Genomic DNA, 19528 nt, shown 5'->3' with positions numbered 1-19528 from the left:
ATTTTGCTATCTAAAAGCAAGAATATAGTCTGATGAATAAAATATTTATCATATTTTGCCAGCGGCATGGATTTTTGCAGTGCTCTTACAAATTGGAAAAAATGCTTATATTTTTCCTTGTCTGCAGCAACTCGCATCACCACTCAGTATTATCATTACTGAAGGGTTTGGGTTTAGGTTTGTTCCTCTGATGCTATGTCATTTCCTGCTGACTAAAAATCAGTCATATGGCATTTTAGCCATCATGAACAATGATGGCAGCTTTCAGGTAACATAAGTCAAGCACCAGTAGAGCAACTGCTATTGAGATGAATAGGAATGCTAATGGATAGACTAGCATTACTCACATATACATCTACTGGAGCTATAAAAATGAGTTAGCAGCTGAGTTGAGTTGTTTGTGTTAGTAGTAGTAATACCTTCAACTTCTTCAACATGCTGAACATCAAAACTAAACATAATATAAGCATTTTGGAAATATAAAGCTTACTGAAGTGTCAATAAAATTTAGAGTACAGGATTTGAGTGGCATGTTTTACCAAAATAAATGAGGCTAAGTAAAAGTGTATAATAAATTATCTTGATATAAATAAACTATCATCTGTGTGTAAAGTAGAAAATGCAGCCTACTCATATAGTCTCCTTACGCAATAGACTGTGAAAACAAGAAAAAATCAAACATAAATTATAGAAATAATAAATTATTGAGTGCTGCTTTCTAAATTTCTAAAGGAGGAAAGAACTGACAGTGATGTGGATGTCCAAGCTTTCAGTCTTTGATTTTTTTCTGTCGGTAAAATGATAATTAATTTGCAGCAAATAACTAATTTGATAATTTGGCAAAAAAAAAAAAAAAAAAAAAAAAAAAAAAAAAAAAAAAAAAAAACATACAACACAGTCACGTGCACTAAAAACTATAGATTTTTGAATAGGCACCATTTGTTCTTAACCTCTTTAGAGAATCTGTGTCAGCCAGCAATTAAGGTGAATCCAAGGTTAAAGAGAGTTAGTCCTGATTTTAATCTGTCAACATAAGTCCTGCTTGTATTGCAAAATTAGACGCAGGAAAACGGAAGAATATACTGACATAAAAATAAGCGGCGCTTCTTGGATCCAGTTAGTTGACATAATAAAGCCAATAGATGACATTGAAGAACGAAAATACGGTGGGGAAGATCATTCTTGACCATTTGTCGATTGAATTTACATCAGTTAAGTCAGGGATAGTGATTTTAAGCTGTGAAGTGCGCCGTCGTAGCCGGCTCTTCTTCTGAACAACATGGCGTTCAAGCGCATTGCGGCCAAAGTTGTGCCTGGCCAGGCCGGCTTTCCGATACTGCAGCGTGGTGCTGTCAAAGGCCAGCATGGTTGCACGGGGGTCGCCCAAACCCAGGGATAACTCTGATGTGCCCATTTCATTCTTGATCTCCAGAGGACTGAGAAGGATGTTTTCATGGGGATCCATCTAAGACATAAACACAGATTAACAGGTTAGTAATTCTAACAGTATTTCTTTCCTTTTTTCTTTCCTTTTTTCCATAACTTTGTTATGCATTGTAAACAATATAAGTTGATTGATTTCTGAAGGTACACTATATTGCTAGTTTTGGAATACCCCTCCAAATCATTCAATTTAGGTGTTTCAATCACTTCCATGGCCACAGGTGTATAAAACAAGCACTAGGCATGCAGATGCTTCTACAAACATTTGTGAAAGAATGGGTTACTCTCAGGAGCTTGGTGAACTCAAGAGTGGTAAAGTGATAGGTTCTCACCGATGCAATAAGTCCATTCAGGAAACTCCCTCACTACTAAATATTCCACGGTCAACTGTTAGTGGTGTTAGAAAGCTGAAGCAATTGGGAACAATAGCAACTCAGCCATGAAGTGGTAGGCCACGTAAAATCACAGAGCGGGGTCAGCGCATGCTGAGGTGAACTCTGCAGAGTCAGTAGCTACAGATCTCTACACTTTATGTGGCCTTCAGATTAGCTCAAGAACAGTGTGTAGAGAGCTTCATGAAATGAAGAAGAGAAGCCTTACATCACCAAGTGCATGCAAGAAGCGTGGGATGCAGTGAAGTAAAGCAGGGAAAACGATGTGGTAATCCCGCCGTCACTGACGCTTCAGGCCACATCGTTTTCCCATGGGCAAGTGCTGTCCCAGTCGCCTCAAAAAATACCTGCGATGGGACGGCACTTGTCCCCACACACCGAAAATCGTTGCCAGCTGCTCCCTGCCGGGGTTCCGCTTCAGGGGGATGGGAACGAGGTTCGAATAACACCCGAGGTCGGCCTCGAGAGGCTGATTCCCTTAGTAGATTATCTTGGCGCATGGAAATGCCTTCCGAATATATCAACATGGGTCCTGCGTACTGTAGAAATAGGGTACAGACTGCAGTTCGATCACCCCTCTCCAAAATTCAATGGGGTGACATGGACTGCAGTGGTGCCACAGCGGGTTCGGGTAAGGGAACAAGAAGTAAAATCCTTGCTGGCAAAGGAAGCCATAGAAAAGGTTCCGATGTCGGAGAGGGAGGCCGGGTTCTACAGCCGGTACTTTATAGTTTCAAAAAAGGATGGAGGGCTTCGGCCGATTTTAGATCTAAGGTATCTGAACCAGTCTCTGAGGAGATTCAGGTTCAAGATGTTAACTATCCCTATTATCGTGAGTCAGATCCAGCCCCGAGGACTGGTTCGTCACGATAGATTTAAAAGACGCCTATTTCCACATATCCATCCTTCCATGCCACAGGAAGTTCCTGAGGTTCGCTTTCAGGGGGCGAAGCATACCAATATCGTGTACTTCCGTTCGGTCTAGCTCTTTCCCCTCGCACGTTTCACGAAGTGTATTGATGCAGCTCTGGCTCCATTGAGACTTTAGGGCATCCGTGTACTGAATTATATCGACGACTGGCTAATTCTGGCACAGTCGTATGAGATGGCAGTTCGACATCGAGATGTAGTTCTGTCACACATCCAGTGCTTGGGGCTGAGATTCAACACGAAAAAAAGTGTGTTGGAGCCGGCCCATAAAACGAGAGAAAACGGCGTACCTGAACCGCCAAGGGGGGTTGAGGTTGCGCCCTTTGTGCAGACTGGCACATCTCATCCTCCTCTGGTCACAAGAGAAATTGTTATCCCTCAGGGCAATTTACATCCCGGGAATACAAAATCAGGGGGCAGACATACTGTCGAGGCAGGGGCTGGGGCCCGGGGAATGGCGGCTCCACCCGGAGGTGGTGGAGTTGATATGCAAGAGGTTCGGCCCAGTAGAAGTGGATCTGTTCACGTCTCGAGAGACGTCCCACTGTCCACTGTGGTTCTCCCTCATACATCCAGCCCCGCTGGGGTTGGACGCCATGGTCCAGACGTGGGCGAGGCTGCGTCTGTATGCATTTCCCCCTGTCGCTCTGCTCCCTGGGGTCCTGGAGAGAGTCCGGCAAGAAGGAGTCAGTCTTCTTCTGGTAGCTCCTCGTTGGCCGACTTGAGTATGCTTCTCGGATATCGTAGCTCTGCTGGTGGGTCCCCCGTTCTGTCTCAGACGGGGGGCACAATATTCCACCCCCGGCCAGAAATATGGAACCTTTGGGTCTGGCCCCTGAGGGGGCCAGGTACCAAGAGGCTGGACTATCAGCAGATGTGATAGAGACCTTACTCAGCTCCAGGGCTCCGTCAACTAGGAGATTGTACAGCCTCAAGTGGAACGTGTTCGTCACTTGTTGTAGGGAACGTGAGGTGGACCCAGTTAACTGCCCGGTGGGTTCAGTGCTGGAGTTCCTCCAAAATCGTTTCTCTGCAGGGCTTACCCCGTCCACACTCAAGGTGTACGTGGCTGCCATTGGGGCTCCTTTGGGTAATGGACCTTTGGGTAGGCACCAGTTGGTTGTACGTTTCCTCCGCGGGGCTAGGAGGATGAGGCCTGTAGCACATACCAGGATTCCTACCTGGTATTCTGGCGGTGGTCCTCGAAGGATTGGCTGAGGCCCCCTTAGAGCCACTGGAATCTATTGAAGCTAAATATCTGACCCTTAAAGTGGCCTTATAGCTCTTACATCTCTGAGGAGAGTGGGGGACCTTCAGTCCTTGGCAGTTGCGCCGACTTGCCTGGAGTTTGCCCCCGGAGGAGTAAACGCCATCCTGCACCCTAGGCCAGGCTATGTGCCTAAGGTGCCCTCTAATGTGGTCAGGTCTTTAGTACCTCATGTGACGGCGGAAGAAGGGAGACTTTTCCTCTTGTGCCCCGTTAGGGCCCTGAGGATATATTTAGAGAGGTCAGCACAGTGGAGGAAGTCTGACCAATTGTTAGTGTGGTTTGGTTCGCCTAAGAAGGGGTTGCCTGCATCTACCCCTACTATTAGTAATTGGATAGTGCAGGCTATTGCCTTGGCATATCCGGTGCGCGGTTTGCCATAAGCCTATAGCCGTTAGGGCACATTCTACCAGGGGCATGGCCTCCTCTGTGGCTCTTTTTTTCTGGCGTTCCAGTGCAGGAGATCTGTGAAGTGGCCAGTTGGGCCATTTAGCACATGTTTATTAGGTTTTACAGTCTACACCTCCCTGCGACTCCCGGCGCTAGGATGCTTTAGTCCTAATTGTGCCTGGTCTCCAGCTTCACAATAGGGCAGGCGTACCCTTGGTGTGGCCTAGTGGGTAATCGTTCCCCAATTTCGTCGTTTCAACGCAGTGCGAAGTTCCCTCGATATAGGGAACGTCTCGGGTTATGTATATAACCCTTGTTCCCTGAGAGGGAACGAGCACTGCGTCTCGTCGCCACACCGCGTATCGCCTGAGAACGCTTTGCTTCATCGCGATAATTGACGCTACTATGCGCCAGCCTCCCCTTTATAGCTTCCGGGTATGCCGTCACATCTACGTCATGATGTGGCACCAATCAGGATTGGACTAGTTTCATTCATACTTCAGATGCGTTGATGCTTAGGGAGCATCCCCAATTTCGTCGTTTCGATGCAGTGCTCGTTCCCTCTCAGGGAACAAGGGTTATATACATAACCTGAGACGATTCCCATAAGCACACTCCTAAACCTTGTGGAAAGCCTCCCCAGAAGAGTTGAAGCTGTTGTAGATGCAAAGGGTGGGCCAGTTCCATATTAAACTCTACGGATTAAGAATGTGATGTCATTAAATTTAATATGCATTTAAAGTCAGGCGTCCCAAAACTTTTGTCAATATAGTGCATCTTTTTGTAATAAAAAACACAATACATTTCCAATAAAATTAATCACATTTAAATTTAACAAAGTAAAAATAAGAGAACAAATGCTAACTTACCTGCTGCTTTTCGTGAATTATTCTTTAAACATTTTGGCACCTTAACACAGTATTTAACATAGACTGAGACAAACCAACAAAGTGCCAACAGTCTTATGGAAATGGTTGGTGCACATACAGATGTAAAGCAAAGTAAGGTAAGGCATGGTGGTACACGTGATTGTATTTATGTTATATATTGCTACAAAATTATGACCTTTTTGTGACAAAAAAATAGGGCATCCCGTTAGATGCTGAACCGATGAGTAGAACTATTGAATAAAATAAATAAATAAATGTACAATTGTTCTCCCTCATTTTTAAAACAGATCTCCTTTTCCTTTTTGAGTTGTACTTCCAATAGTAGTTTAATAGATGGTACCTAAAATAGTACACATTTATTTGGGTGAGTTGTTTGGAGGGAAAAGAGAGGTGATGATGGCAATGGAGAAAAATAAAATAACATTCTGTTATGATTTACTTACCCACATGTCATTCAAAACCTGACTTTCTTCCTTGAAACACAAAAAGAGACTTCGCAAAATATGCCGCCCACTTTTTTTTTTCTAGATATTGAAAGAGAACTGGACAAGTTCGAATATGCCAAAAAAAAAAAAAAAAAAAAGTATTTTATGAGCTTTCTGTGACTTTTGCAAAGTCATCTGAAGCTGCACAATAAGACCACAGGGAAATTTCCCTTCAGAAGAAAGTCATTTGAGTTTGGACAACATAAGAGTGTTCAAATGATGACAGAATTTTCAATTCGGGTCAACAATTTTTTTAAAGAGGAAATATGAAATTGTAAAAGAAAAAAAAAAACTGCATTCTCAATTCCAACTCGTCACATTAACAGACAGGCGTAATTTTTCGACATGCAAGGTACTCCATTGCTTCCAATGAGAAACCTTTGGTGTCAATACACAGACGCAATAGTCATGGGAAATTTGTCATCATGATAAACACACACACACACACACTATATATATATATATATATATATATATATATATATATATATATATATATATATATATATATATATATATATATATATATATATATATATATATATATATATATATATATATATAGGGGTATAATTTTGCCTTAATGACATGCACAGCCCAGCCAAAAAAAGTTGATTGCAGGGTTTAAACAGGCAAATACTTAAGAGTCTATGATTGGATCATTTTTGCAGTGATTTTTAGGTTTCTAGCATGCCATATATTCGGCAACAATTCTTCCAACCCTAATTGATGGTGCGTAGCTTTTCATTTCTTAAACAATTATGAACATGTCATGGCCATCCTAGAATATAATTTAAGAAATGATTTAAGGCCATTTAAGAAATGAAAAGCTACACACACCCAATTAGGTTTGGAAGAAATGTTAATGCAAAAATGTTAATTTTTGTTCAAGATCTCGTATTGACAGTGTAAGAGTCCAGCATTCTGTAAAGTCTCCTCCAGCACATCCCAAAGACTTTTAGTGAATTTAAGGTCTGGACTCATAGGGGCTGATTCATGCGTGAAAATGATTATTCACTCTCCCTCCCAACCATTCTTTCACAATTTAAGCATGATGAATCTTGACATTGTCATCCTGGAATATGGCCATAATGAGTCTTCCCACATATTTGTTTGAGGAATAAAAAGCTACACACTCTATCAGGGTTAGAAAAACTGTTGCCAAACATATAACATGCTAGAAACACAAAAATCACTGCAATAATGATCCAATAAGAGACTCTTAAGCATTTGACTATTTCAATCCAAACAGTGACCATTACTTTGGCTGGGCAGTGTATATGTTGGGGTTTGTTTTTCAATTTAAACAGCCATAATAATTTTATTTACATTGCATTATTGCACACATAATCAAACCCAAAACCCTAAACCAACCCATTTGTATATTGTATAATATAAAACACAGGATATGCAGGCAGATACAACAACAATCACAACTTTTTCAATATATATATATATTTATTTATAGATATATAATTTATATATATATATATATATATATATATATATATATATATATATATATATATATATATATATATATATATATATATATATATATATATATATAAGTGTTCCATTGCCAAACGATTGATTTATGTGAAGAGCTGACCCAAAAAGTGATCACCATTTCCATCCGCCGTAAAGTTCATTTCCTAGTGATGGGGAGTGGACTCCAAAAGAATCAATTCCTTGACTCTTAATAACCCTCATGTTGGAGTTGACTCCAGCATAGGAATCGACTCTCGTTGTCGACTCCGTTGCTGTGTCTGAAATCGCTCTTTCGTGCATCAGAGAGCTGGAGCTGTCGCAGAAACAACATCACAGTCACATACTTTTAACCTAAATGTAGCTTACCTTACAAAAATAACAGCTAATTACAATGTAATTATACATACCTCAATGCCAGCTTTTTATTAACATAATACATATTAATTTGGTTTGCCATGGTTATTCTAAATTGTGTTCATAATCAGTAAAGAAATCAATAAAAAACCTTGCTAACAAAAAGAAAGCCATTCATGTGTGCACATTATTTTATATATTTAGGCTATTATATTTAGTCTTGAAATATCCTGTCCAAGCAGGAATTTATTATTATTTTTTGGGAGTAAACTCGACTAATTTGGCCAGTCGCGTTAAAAGGCCCCTAAAGGGACATGGTGTAAGTCAATGCTTTTGCGTTCCCCGAATTAGTTTTCCCCCAATAAACTTTGCGTTCATTTGCAAAACAATTGCGTTCCCCCGATAAACTTTACGTTCACTCGCAAAACCTTTGCCTTTCCCAGGGAAACTTTGCCTTGACTCACAAAACCTTTGCGTTCCCCCAATAAACTTAGCATTGAAAAGCATTGAAAAATGTTTTTCCCTTCACCATGTCTCTTTACAGCCTCTGTATAATGGGGCGGTCACAACCACTTTTCGTTCCATTGACTTCCATTCAAACGCATGTGAATGCGTCAGACCAGAAATGCAAGCTCATGCAAAAAGTTTTGCATTTTGCTACGTTCCAAAGTTCAGGCTTGGTGAACTCTGAGCTGCGAATTCGCATCACATGACAGCATGTGACCAGCAGAAGATTGATATGTCAAAGCGTGAGCTCTTCGCTGAATTAGAAGAACAATATTTTTGCAGTAAAGTTGAGTAAATTGTATATTAGTTACATTTTGAATATATTACGATTTGTTTAACACTGAATTCATGTTTATAAAAAAGACACTTCAGAAAAGAATGCCATATCACGACTGCTGCCGTGTCCGTCAAAATTGTGCATGCACAAAGTCTAGGGTGACCACAGCTTAATAATGACAGCAGTCTTGTATTCTTACTAAATATGATTTGACTTAAAGTAAATGGAGCAAATGGAGCCGATTCCAGGAGCATATTCCATCGACCCCTATGGCGGCAGTCAGAAATCTGTGTCAACTCTGAAAAACCTGGAATAGAAGATCCTTATCAAATCCTGTAGGCACACATTCAACTAGTAATGCCAGAAGAAGCATTACATCAGCTTTGATTGAGAAATGGCATTGGCTTTTGTGTGAAAAGTGGGTAGGTTTAGGGTAGGGGCTAGGTGCTCCTAAATATTTATGAAATCCTCTATGATTTTACAAATGCATAGAAATAATTAACTGTGTCTTGATCTGATGCATAACAGAAGGCAATGGAGTACCCTGCATGGTAAAATGTGTTGCTAAAAGGTCCTGACCAAGAATCCTTTTGTGACAAGTTGGAAATGAGAACATGTAAAAAGAAAAAAAAAGAAAAAGAAAAAGGAAAAAAAAAAAGACTGGGTCTCAAATTATTTTTACGCGCTATATGCCATAACTCTCTTGATGAACATTTTCAGTACCTTATTTTTTGAATCGCCTAGTCCTAATGCTGCATCGTCCACAAAGATTGGTTCCCACATGGAGTCATGCGCGTCAATATCCCTCTGTTTCATTCTGGCATACAGAGCATCGTCTCTCTGAACTACATTTCCCACCAACCACTGAAAGCATACAAAATCATTACCATCAAAGCAGTCACTTTTCAAGACCATCCTTCAATAAGTTCTACTAAATCTGAGCACCAGCAAAATATCTTCCATATTTTAACAAACAAGAGTCTTGACCAGTTCCCTGAGTGCTGTTAGTGCTCGATCCGCTGTATATCAGTGCTTTTCAAATGTTAGGGTCAGTACCCCAAAATAAGTCTCAGATATGTAGCTACTCATAGGGAGAGCATGGGCAAAACAATGGTAAATGGCAATAAAAAATCCCCAATTTAAATATAGATATATGGGTCTAGAAGCAAAAATTAGCTGACATCTACTGATCTATGTCACTATTGTATCATTTATATGACATGTATAAACTAAACATCTACAGTATCACAACTATTTTTTACTCCTTTAACTACTTTAAATTACTAGCCAGTATTATCTTGAAATAAGCACGTTTTTTTTCCCATGAAATACTGCTAGTCAAGATTATTATGTTGCGTAAATATATTACAGATACTGCAATATGTGCTGTTTTCTGCAACTGTTGTAGATGCATTTATCTTACAAATGCAAGAATATGTTTGTGAATATCTGTTTTTCAGCAGTTACTCATAAAATGTAGTCTGATCTTAATTCAACACAATTATAGACAAACAAAATCGGACTAAATAAAGCATTCTAAATAAATAAATTGCACTTTCATAGTTCACAAACAATTTCTTGAGAAGGACAAATTCATGTAATCAGGCTTTGTGCACTTATACTATTTTAAGAGCAGAGCATCTGTGCGACGAACACTTAAATCTCAGCTCCTTCATTAGCCATGTTTTCATCTAAGTTGCGAATTCAACTTATGCACAAAATTGGAAAATGTAATTAACATATTGGAATATAACATTTGTGAATCAGACACTAGTGATTTCCAGTGAGCCAAAGAGAAAAAAAAATCACTTCCTGATAAGCTACATATCACTAAGAAAAATGTTTTTTTCCTGCAGTAGCAGAAAACACAGTATACACCAATCAGGCATTACATTATGACAGGTGAGGTGAATTATTCTGATTATCTTTTTATCACTGCATCTGTTAGTGGGTGGGATATATTAGACAGCAAGCGAACATTTTGTCCTTAAAGTTGATGTGTTAGAAGCAGGGGCTGGCCTGTGTGGTCAGATCAAACCGACGAGCTACTGGAGCTAATATTGCTCAAGAAGTTAATGTTTTTTTAATAGAAAGGTGTCAGAAAACTCAGAGTTTGTTGCGTATGGGCCGCAGACCAGTCAGGTTGCCCATGCTGACCCCTGTCCACTGCCGAAAGCATCAACAGTTGCAAGTGAGCATCAGAACTGGACCACGGAGCAATGGAAGAAGGTGGCCTAGTCTGATGAATAACTTTTGTTTACATCTAGTGGATGGCCGGGTGCATGTGCATCGCTTACCTGGGGAACACATGGCACCAGGACTATGGGAAGAAGGCAGGCCAGGGTAGGCAGTGTGATGCTTTGGGCAATGTTCTGCTGGGAAACCTTGGGTCCTGCCAGCCATGTGGAGTTTACTTTGACACGCATCACCTACCTAAGCATTATTGCAGACCATGCACACCTTGGAAATGGTGTTCCCTGATGGCTGTGGCTCTTCCAGCAGGATAATGGGCCCGGCCAACAAAGCAAAAATGGTTAAGGAATGGTTTCCAGAATAACCCAGATCTCAATCCAATCGAGCATCTGTGGGATGTGCTGTACAAAAAGTCAGATCCATGGAGGCCCCACCTCGCAACTTACATGACTTAAATAATCTGCTGCTAACTTCTTGGTGCCAGATACCACAGCACACCTTCAGGGGTCTAGTGGAGTCCATGCCTTGACATGTCAGGGCTGTTTTGGCAGCAAAAGGGGGACCAACACAATATCAGTCATAATACAATGCCTGATTGGTGTATAATAATTTAATTTCTTTTGCCTCAGAGCAGCTGAAATGCAATAAAGTTGTCTGGCTTTCAGAAGCAGATTGCTGTGTGGGAATGCAGTCGAATAAGACCAAAACCCCTTTGACAACAGACTTTGCATAGGCATTTCAGAATGAGCAAAACAACATTTTGGATACTGTGCAACGAGAACTGCAATTCCATCGCAAAGTGCCTTTTTTTGATGCATATAGAGAAATGAATTCAGAAATTGCATCTAAATATGTATTCAGTAATCGTATTTCATGCGCATGTTTTCTTAATGGATAAAGTGTTTATTTTTGTATCCACATTTATAGAATTTATGTGCATTTTGGCATTTCCATCCAGCATTTGTTGTGCGATATCCCAAAATGTGCATACAAATAGGTGGATGGAAACAGTTATTGATTCCAATTAGCTTTTGTCATAACAGAGGTTCACTAACCAGCCTGCCCTGCTATGTTTCCATCAACCTGTTTTTATGTGATTTTTGAAGCATTGCATCAGAAAGTAGTGATATAAATGGCAAATTTTGAAAAAAAAAAATCTCACTTGAGGTGGTTTTTGACTTGTTCGAAAAGGTTAAATGTAAATAATGGGAGATGGAAACGCATTTACCATATAAATTCTGATACAGTGAACATTAAACCCAAATGACTAATTGGCTTTTCCACTGATGGTGTCAATAAAGTTGCATACCATTTCAATTTTGCCTTCTCACAGGTTGTGAGTAAAATGTCTGATCACTACGACCTCCCAAACAAAATACTGAAAATACTGAACAAAATACAAAATAATATTCCTTCTTTCTTCAATTGGCTGATTGCAAGCTGAACTGCTAGTAAATTTTAAACTCATAACTAATTGCAGTCCAGTTCTATGCGTACTTGTTTTATTTACTTTTGGATACTAGGTACGGTGGCCCAGTAGTGCAGCTGTACTAAATTAAAACACAACACAATGGAATTAAACCACAACACAACAAAATTGCGAGGAGACAGTAGATCGGGGTGTGGTAGAGGGGACTCTCGTTCCAAAACAGTCTTGATCGCAGTACTGCGATGGTAATTTTCCCACAGTGAGAACATGACGCATCCATGAACGCGTGCTCAGCGTGCACGAGGCCCAAGCACGCCAAACAGCGATCATGCCCGTCAGAAGGACTAATATATTGACCGCACCCAGGAAGGGCGCACTTTTTAAACATCTTTAAAAAGACGCGCTGCGTGCAGCTCTTTTAGAGAGGAATTTTACTCAGGCAGAGTGCTGAGACGCCCAGGGAGAACACACACACTTGCACAGACCACTGCACAGATCGGACAGGAATGCGGAACTCGCTGGAATGCGCCGTCACACCAACACTCTGAGGAGACACTCGTCTTGAAGAGACACAATGCTTAGGAAGTCAAGTAGAACTCGACTCCGAAGCAGAAACATAAATGCGTGACTGCTATGCAACGGCGTTTATACCCACACAGTGGGGCTGGGTTGCATTAGGCAAATTCCGCAGACCCAAGACATTTCCATGTCATTGGATTGTTTTGATTGAGATTGAAGGCAGCTGGCTTTCTAAGCGAAACCCCCATTTTGTCAGTGCTGGCGTAACTCGAAGTGTACTGACTGAAAGGGAACTAACTTTTTTGCACCCCGAGAGTCCCTTCGAGGTTAGGAGCGATTGTGGAGTGTTGTGGTGATTCCTTTGTGTTGGGGCAATTTCGTTGTGTTGTGCCTTGTTTCTGTTGTGTTGTGGCGATTTCGTTGTATTGTGGTTTAATTCTGTCGTGCTGTTGCGATTTCGTTGTGTTGTGGTTTAATTTAGTACATCTGTACTTTTGGGCCACCGTAGTTAGGTTAACAATACCACCATCATCCGCTCGACCAACTTGATTTGACAAAAGATTCTTGTTTTAAGTGAGATTGTGTTTGTCTATAGATGAAGACCAGACCACGTTATAAGCAATCAATGCAAACATACAGTTACTGTACTTTCAAAGGATTAAAAAAAATCCTGTCTTATTGTAGCCACTGTATATTTATCTTTTTTTATTTATTTTGAATTTATGTCACCAGAGTTTAATGTCATAAACGAGTGTAGAACAAAAATGGATATGTTATTCTCACGCTGATGATGGTTTATTGCATTAAAAGTTGTGAATACCTGCAGACAACATTAAATGCCATACGGTATACTAATGTAGTGGTGGTGTTATATGCATATATTTGGGAAAAAAAGCAAAAGGCTTGACTCATATTCTACATCAACATAAAACTATACCGATGTCTGTAACAGCCAAACAGCCATCAAATATGACTGCAAACCAAAGTCATAAAATACTGACTATGTTCAAGAATAACCACAGCTTTCATTGTCAAACAATTAAACTAATCTAAATGTACAGATTTTATAGGGCAGTCTGATGTTGGTTATAATCAAGCCAGACATTGAAATTGCAGTGAAGATATGAATACAGACTAGACAGAACAATCAAAACAACCATTCACAAGTAACAGGCATTGACACTGACATCGATTTGCAGTGACAAAGCCACCTGGAGTCATTTAGGCCTATTTAAATTCAGTTGGCAACAGATTTCTGGCAACATGAGCGACAGTGACCGTTTTCAATGTTCTGTTTTAAACACTGTGTTTGTGAACACTCTTTAACATAGGAATGACAATAATTTCCAAAAACATTCTGAGCAGAACCACTATAACAATATATATATATATATATATATATATATATATATATATATATATATATATATATATATATATATATATATATATATATATATATATATATATATATATATTTTTTTTTTTTTTTTTTTTTTTGGTTTTACAATAATGGCCCAATAGTTGGTCCCACTTTATATTAGGTGGCCTTTGTACTTTTACATTGTACTTATTGTGTTCACATTGTATTGAAAAACAATTTTGCTGATATTGAGAAGGATACAGGTAAAGTTAGGGACAGATGTGGTCGTGTGGGTAAGTTTAAGAGTAAAGTTAGGGACAGGTGTGGTCATGTGGGTAAGTTTAAGAGTAAAGTTAGGGACAGGTGTGGTCGTATGGGTAAGTTTAAGGGTAAAGTTAGGGACAGGTGTGGTCGTATGGGTAAGTTTAAGGGTAAAGTTAGGGACAGGTGTGGTGGTGTGGGTCAGTTTAAGGGTAAAGTTAGGGACAGATGTGGTCGTATGGGTAAGTTTAAGAGTAAAGTTAGGGTCAGGTGTGGTGGTGTGGGTCAGTTTATGGATAAAGTTAGGGACAGGCGTGGTGGTGTGGGTAAGTTTAAGGGTAAAGTTAGGGACAGGTGTTGTGGTATGGGTAAGTTTAAGGCTAAAGTTAGGGACAGGCGTGGTGGTGTGGGTAAGTTTAAGGCTAAAGTTAGGGACAGGTGTGGTGGTGTGGGTAAGTTTAAGGGTAAAGTTAGGGACAGGTGTGGTGGTGTGGGTAAGTTTAAGGGTAAAGTTAGGGACAGGTGTGGTGGTATGGGTAAGTTTAAGGCTAAAGTTAGGGACAGGTGTGGTGGTGTGGGTAAGTTTAAGGGTAAAGTTAGGGTCAGGTGTGGTGGTATGGGTAAGTTTAAGGGTAAAGTTAGGGACAGGTGTGGTCGTATGGGTAAGTTTAAGGGTAAAGTTAGGGACAGGTGTGGTGGTGTGGGTAAGTTTAAGGGTAAAGTTAGGGTCAGGTGTGGTGGTATGGGTAAGTTTAAGGCTAAAGTTAGGGACAGGTGTGGTGGTGTGGGTAAGTTTAAGGCTAAAGTTAGGGACAGGTGTGGTGGTGTGGGTAAGTTTAAGGCTAAAGTTAGGGACAGGTGTGGTGGTGTGGGTAAGTTTAAGGGTAAAGTTAGGGACAGGTGTGGTGGTATGGGTAAGTTTAAGGCTAAAGTTAGGGACAGGCGTGGTGGTGTGGGTAAGTTTAAGGCTAAAGTTAGGGACAGGTGTGGTGGTATGGGTAAGTTTAAGGGTAAGTTTAGGTGTAAGTGAAGTGTCAACAGTGTAATTCTACATGTAACTACAGAAAATAATTACAGATGTAATTACATGCAGGTATTAAAAAAAATGTAAGTACAATGTAAAAACATGTATGTACACAATAAGTGCATTGTATCAAACGATTAGTTTAAATGTTAGTACATATTAGTTAATGCCACCTAAAAATGTGGGTCATTAGTAAATATTGAAATTAACATTGATACTAATAAATTATCTGTGCTACTGTGTAGACAGACAAGTTTTACTAAAAGCCCATCTCGACAATGGTGAATTAATTTTACAAATGTAATCAAATGGAACTTCATTAACAAGTGTCACCACAAATTTCAAATATATATATTTTCAACTATAAATTAGGGGTGTAACGATACGAGTATTCGTATTGAACCGTTCGGTACGAGGCTTTCGGTTCGGTACGCGGTACGCATTATGTACCGAACGGTTCTTGGACTAATTAATTAGTTTTGGAAAATAAAAAATTGTGTGAAATATAATAATATGCGTTCAACAAGGTAGCCCAATAACCAAAACGACATAACAGCCAATGCCCCTGACACCGCCGAAAAGTGAAAGAAAGAAAAAACACCAAATATGTTTTAGGCTGCTCAGTCAGGTGCTCGCTTACTCAGTAGGCTACGCGCTGAATGCTCGTGGCAAAATGGCAATTGCGTTTAACAAACCAGAAATAGAAGATCCTCCAATAACCAACAGGTCTGGTGTTTGGGTGAACTTTGGATTCTTGGTAAGCTATGATGGTGTTGGCAAGAGTGATGGACTAAAAAAACAACGGTATGTCGCATTTGCTGATGGTACAGCAGCGGGAATAATTCATGTCATGTCAATCAAAGCCGACAACAAGACGATCTTGTTGTCTTTACGCCGACAACAAGACGATAAAAAGGAGAAACAGCCACAAACTATCCACGCAGCATTTAGACAGACATTTCCAACTTATTCAAATGGCAAAAGACATCACCGCGGCGAGTGGTCCATTTATAGCCGCGGATATGAGACCTAACGCCCGTTTCACACATACTCCGTCTGCAGTGTGTGTGCGGTGCGTATTTTTTCCGTACCCATGGGATGCCAGCTTTCAAACTGCACGCGGGTGCTGTCCGTCAGTCTGTTCCAGGAGCGTTGCGTCTGCAGCAGTGCACGGATCATTTTCGTACCGAGTCTATTTTTGCTGCGCTGCGTTGCTGCATTAAAGTGGTAGAACATTGTTCGCATTAAAATAAACGTACTGACGCGAAAATCCAGTAATTTCACCACAGATGCATCTCCTTTAAAATATACTCTTGTTTCAAAGTCAACACATGGCTTTTTTTCTCAAGTAAAGCAACAAAACGACACCTTACCTGGCATTTAGGTAAAAAAAAAAGTGCCATAATGGAGAGCACTCGTACTTTCTTGGAGGTGAAAAGCAAAGTTCTTTTTGACCTGCAGGATTTCTTTTAAAAGGGTGAAAAACGAAAGAAAAGACGAGGGTCGGCTGTTTTTGAATAGACTATTGTAAGTTTCTAATTTAAAATGTTTGTGATTTAAGGCTATAACCTATGTTTAAATGTTTTGCCACTTGTGTGAGCTAAATCTAAAGTATATAAATATGAATAAATGAATTTAATAAAATGTTGTTTAAATGTAGTACTTAGGCTACGTAACCTGACTTCTATTAAAGAGTAAACAAAGAAAATTGGAATTCTGACGAGGCATGTTCAGTAAAAACTTTTGGATTTTAAATAAAAAATAATGAATAAATGCTGTGTTTGTGGCAACAGCGGATCAGTCGCGGACTGCAAACGCAGCATATGTAAAGCACTACAGGGTGTGGGGCTCCTGCAACGCACACGCAACGCAACACGCACCGCACACGCTAATGTAAAGCGCTAATGTCTTATTCCTGTAACTACATAGAAGATGGGTAAAATCATACAACAACAAAAAATCATACTTTGTTTATTCTGCCCTTTATCTCAAACGCCTTGCTTGAGTATGCAGTCAGATAACGCCTCCCAAAGACAACAGACACAGGGATTGATTTTCAAGCTTTACTGTTGCCCAAGGAATAACGTAAAACTGTAGAAATACAAAATACAGAATTCTACTGTAAATGTAAAGCGTCTACATGTTCATATAACACAATGAAGGCTATTTACATCACATAGTTAGCATCAACTATATCAGAAATTGGTCTTACAATTCACAAAATAAAGAAGAAATCCACATTTGACATATTATATAACAATTTAAAGTAAATATGCATAGAAATAATGATGTAGCATCATGTACATACCGAAAGTGCCTTCAAAACAACTTAAATTTGAGGAGCGATAGAAGCCATGACCGCATGCTCTTCTCTGCTGCTGCTGAAACTAGGCTCACGGTTGTGATGTCATCATATAAGGACAATATTATGTGCAGTACCCAACTTTGAACAGAAGGGGTCACTTTACGACCACTTATTAAAAGAACCATAAAATAAATGCTGAATGTTCATAGAGAACAGCACACTCCCCGTCTGGTATTCAGGAAATACCAAACCTTCTGACTTGAGTTAATCCTGAATAGCCTATTCAGAATCTTCGTGAAGGAGGAGTACTATCTCATTGATAGGCCTCAGAAACAGTTTAGGTCCATCTTTCCCAATGATTTTCACTTGTACTTTTCGTACTCGCCCATCTTGGCTGGGGTAAGTTTCTGTTATGATGCCGAGGGGCCAATCATTCCGTTTAGACTGAGAGTCCTTGAGCAGAACTATGCATCCTCTGGAAATGTTGGGATTTTGATGTTGCCATTTTCGTCGATGCTGAAGGGTTGAAAGGTACTGTTTACGCCATCTGTCCCAGAAGGTATTTGCGAGGCTTTGCACTGTACGCCACTGTTGTTTGTACAGGTCAGGCTTTCCAAAGTCCCCAGGTGGAACTGAGCTGGTACCTGTCTTTTGGGTAAGTAATGTGGCAGGTGTGAGGATGAAAGGATCTGCTGGATCGGTTGACACAGGTATCAGTGGTCTATTGTTTATAATGGCAGTGACCTCTGCCATGAAGGTGGAGAGTACCTCATGTGTGAGTTTAGAGGATGTCATCTGAAGAAGCATAGAATCCAAGATCCTGCGAGCAATGCCAATCATCCTTTCCCATGCGCCACCCATATGCGACGAATGTGGAGGGTTGAATGTCCATAGGCAGCTGTGATCTGACAGGAATTGTTTCACTGCCTTTTCATCCACATTGGAAGATATTTGCAAGTCCTTACAGGCTCCAATGAAATTGGTCCCTCTGTCGGAGCGAATGTGTTTCACTGGACCCCGAATTGCCAGAAACCTCCTTAACGCATTAATGAAGCAGGAGGTATCCATGGACTCAATCACCTCGATATGAATGGCTCTGATACTTAGACATGTAAAGAGCACTGCCCATCTTTTGCTTTCTGCATAGCCACCTCTTGTCCTACGAGCAGATACTGACCAGGGCCCAAACACATCTAATCCCACATGTGTGAAGGGAGGCTCCATGCTGAGCCTGTCAGCTGGCAGATCTGCCATCTTTTGAGTCTCGCAGCCCCTCCTGAGTCTACGGCATATAACGCAGGAATGGATGAGACTGTTCACCCGTCTTTTGACTCCTATTATCCAGTAGCCGGCGGATCTTATCGCTCCCTCTGTGAAGTGGCGACCCTGATGATGCGTTTGCTCGTGAAAGTGCCGTGTTAGAAGTAATGCTACATGGTTCCTACCAGGTATAATGAGGGGTCTCTTTTCTTCAGAACCTAGTTCCGCTTTAACCAGACGACCTCCGACCCTCAACAGTCCGCTCTGATCAATGAAGGGATCTAGTTTTCGAAGTGTGCTGGTTTTGGGAAGTGATTTGTTTAGTTTGAGGCACTGCAGCTCGTCAGCATACGTTTCCTGTTGTACTGTTTGAATGACGACTTCTGTGCTCTGAAGTATTGTATCAGCACTAAGAGGAAGATCGCAACAGTGCCATCCTTTGCATGCCCGAGGGGTGTTGTTTTGGTCCTGCTTATAAGAGCGTGCAATGTGAATCAGCTTTCCAACAGCTCTGATCAGTCGGCTCCATTCCGAAAAGCGTTCAAAACGTTTTGAAACCCTGGTATACAACACTGTTACTTCTGGACGAACTTCTGAATCTCGATCAGGATCAACAAGTGCAAAGGGTTCTCTAGGGCAGTGGTTCTCAAACCTGTCCTGGGGACCCCCAACCAGTACACATTTTGCATGTCTCCCTCATCAAACACACCTGATTCAAATCATCAGCTCATTAGTAGAGACTCTAAGA

General features: G+C 40.6%; 1 protein-coding gene across 2 annotated transcripts in view; it reads right to left on the bottom strand.

Moving 5' to 3' along the window:
- Nucleotides 1-866: 866 nt before the first annotated feature.
- The window catches only part of LOC137046909 (gamma-aminobutyric acid receptor subunit beta-2), a 141036-nt gene continuing 122374 nt past the window's right edge, over nucleotides 867-19528 (bottom strand). For both annotated transcript variants that reach the window (XM_067424371.1, XM_067424372.1), the window contains 2 exons: nucleotides 9150-9290; nucleotides 867-1465 (listed from right to left, as the gene is read on the bottom strand). In XM_067424371.1, coding sequence (XP_067280472.1) covers nucleotides 1118-1465; nucleotides 9150-9290 — 489 coding nt within the window. In that variant the 3' untranslated portion in view covers nucleotides 867-1117. The remainder of the gene's footprint in view (nucleotides 1466-9149; nucleotides 9291-19528) is intronic.

The sequence above is a fragment of the Pseudorasbora parva genome, chromosome 18 (assembly GCF_024679245.1).
Source record: "Pseudorasbora parva isolate DD20220531a chromosome 18, ASM2467924v1, whole genome shotgun sequence".
Lineage (NCBI taxonomy): Eukaryota > Metazoa > Chordata > Actinopteri > Cypriniformes > Gobionidae > Pseudorasbora > Pseudorasbora parva.
Note: the sequence above shows the minus strand (reverse complement) of the source record. Positions and strands in the feature narration are given on the sequence as shown.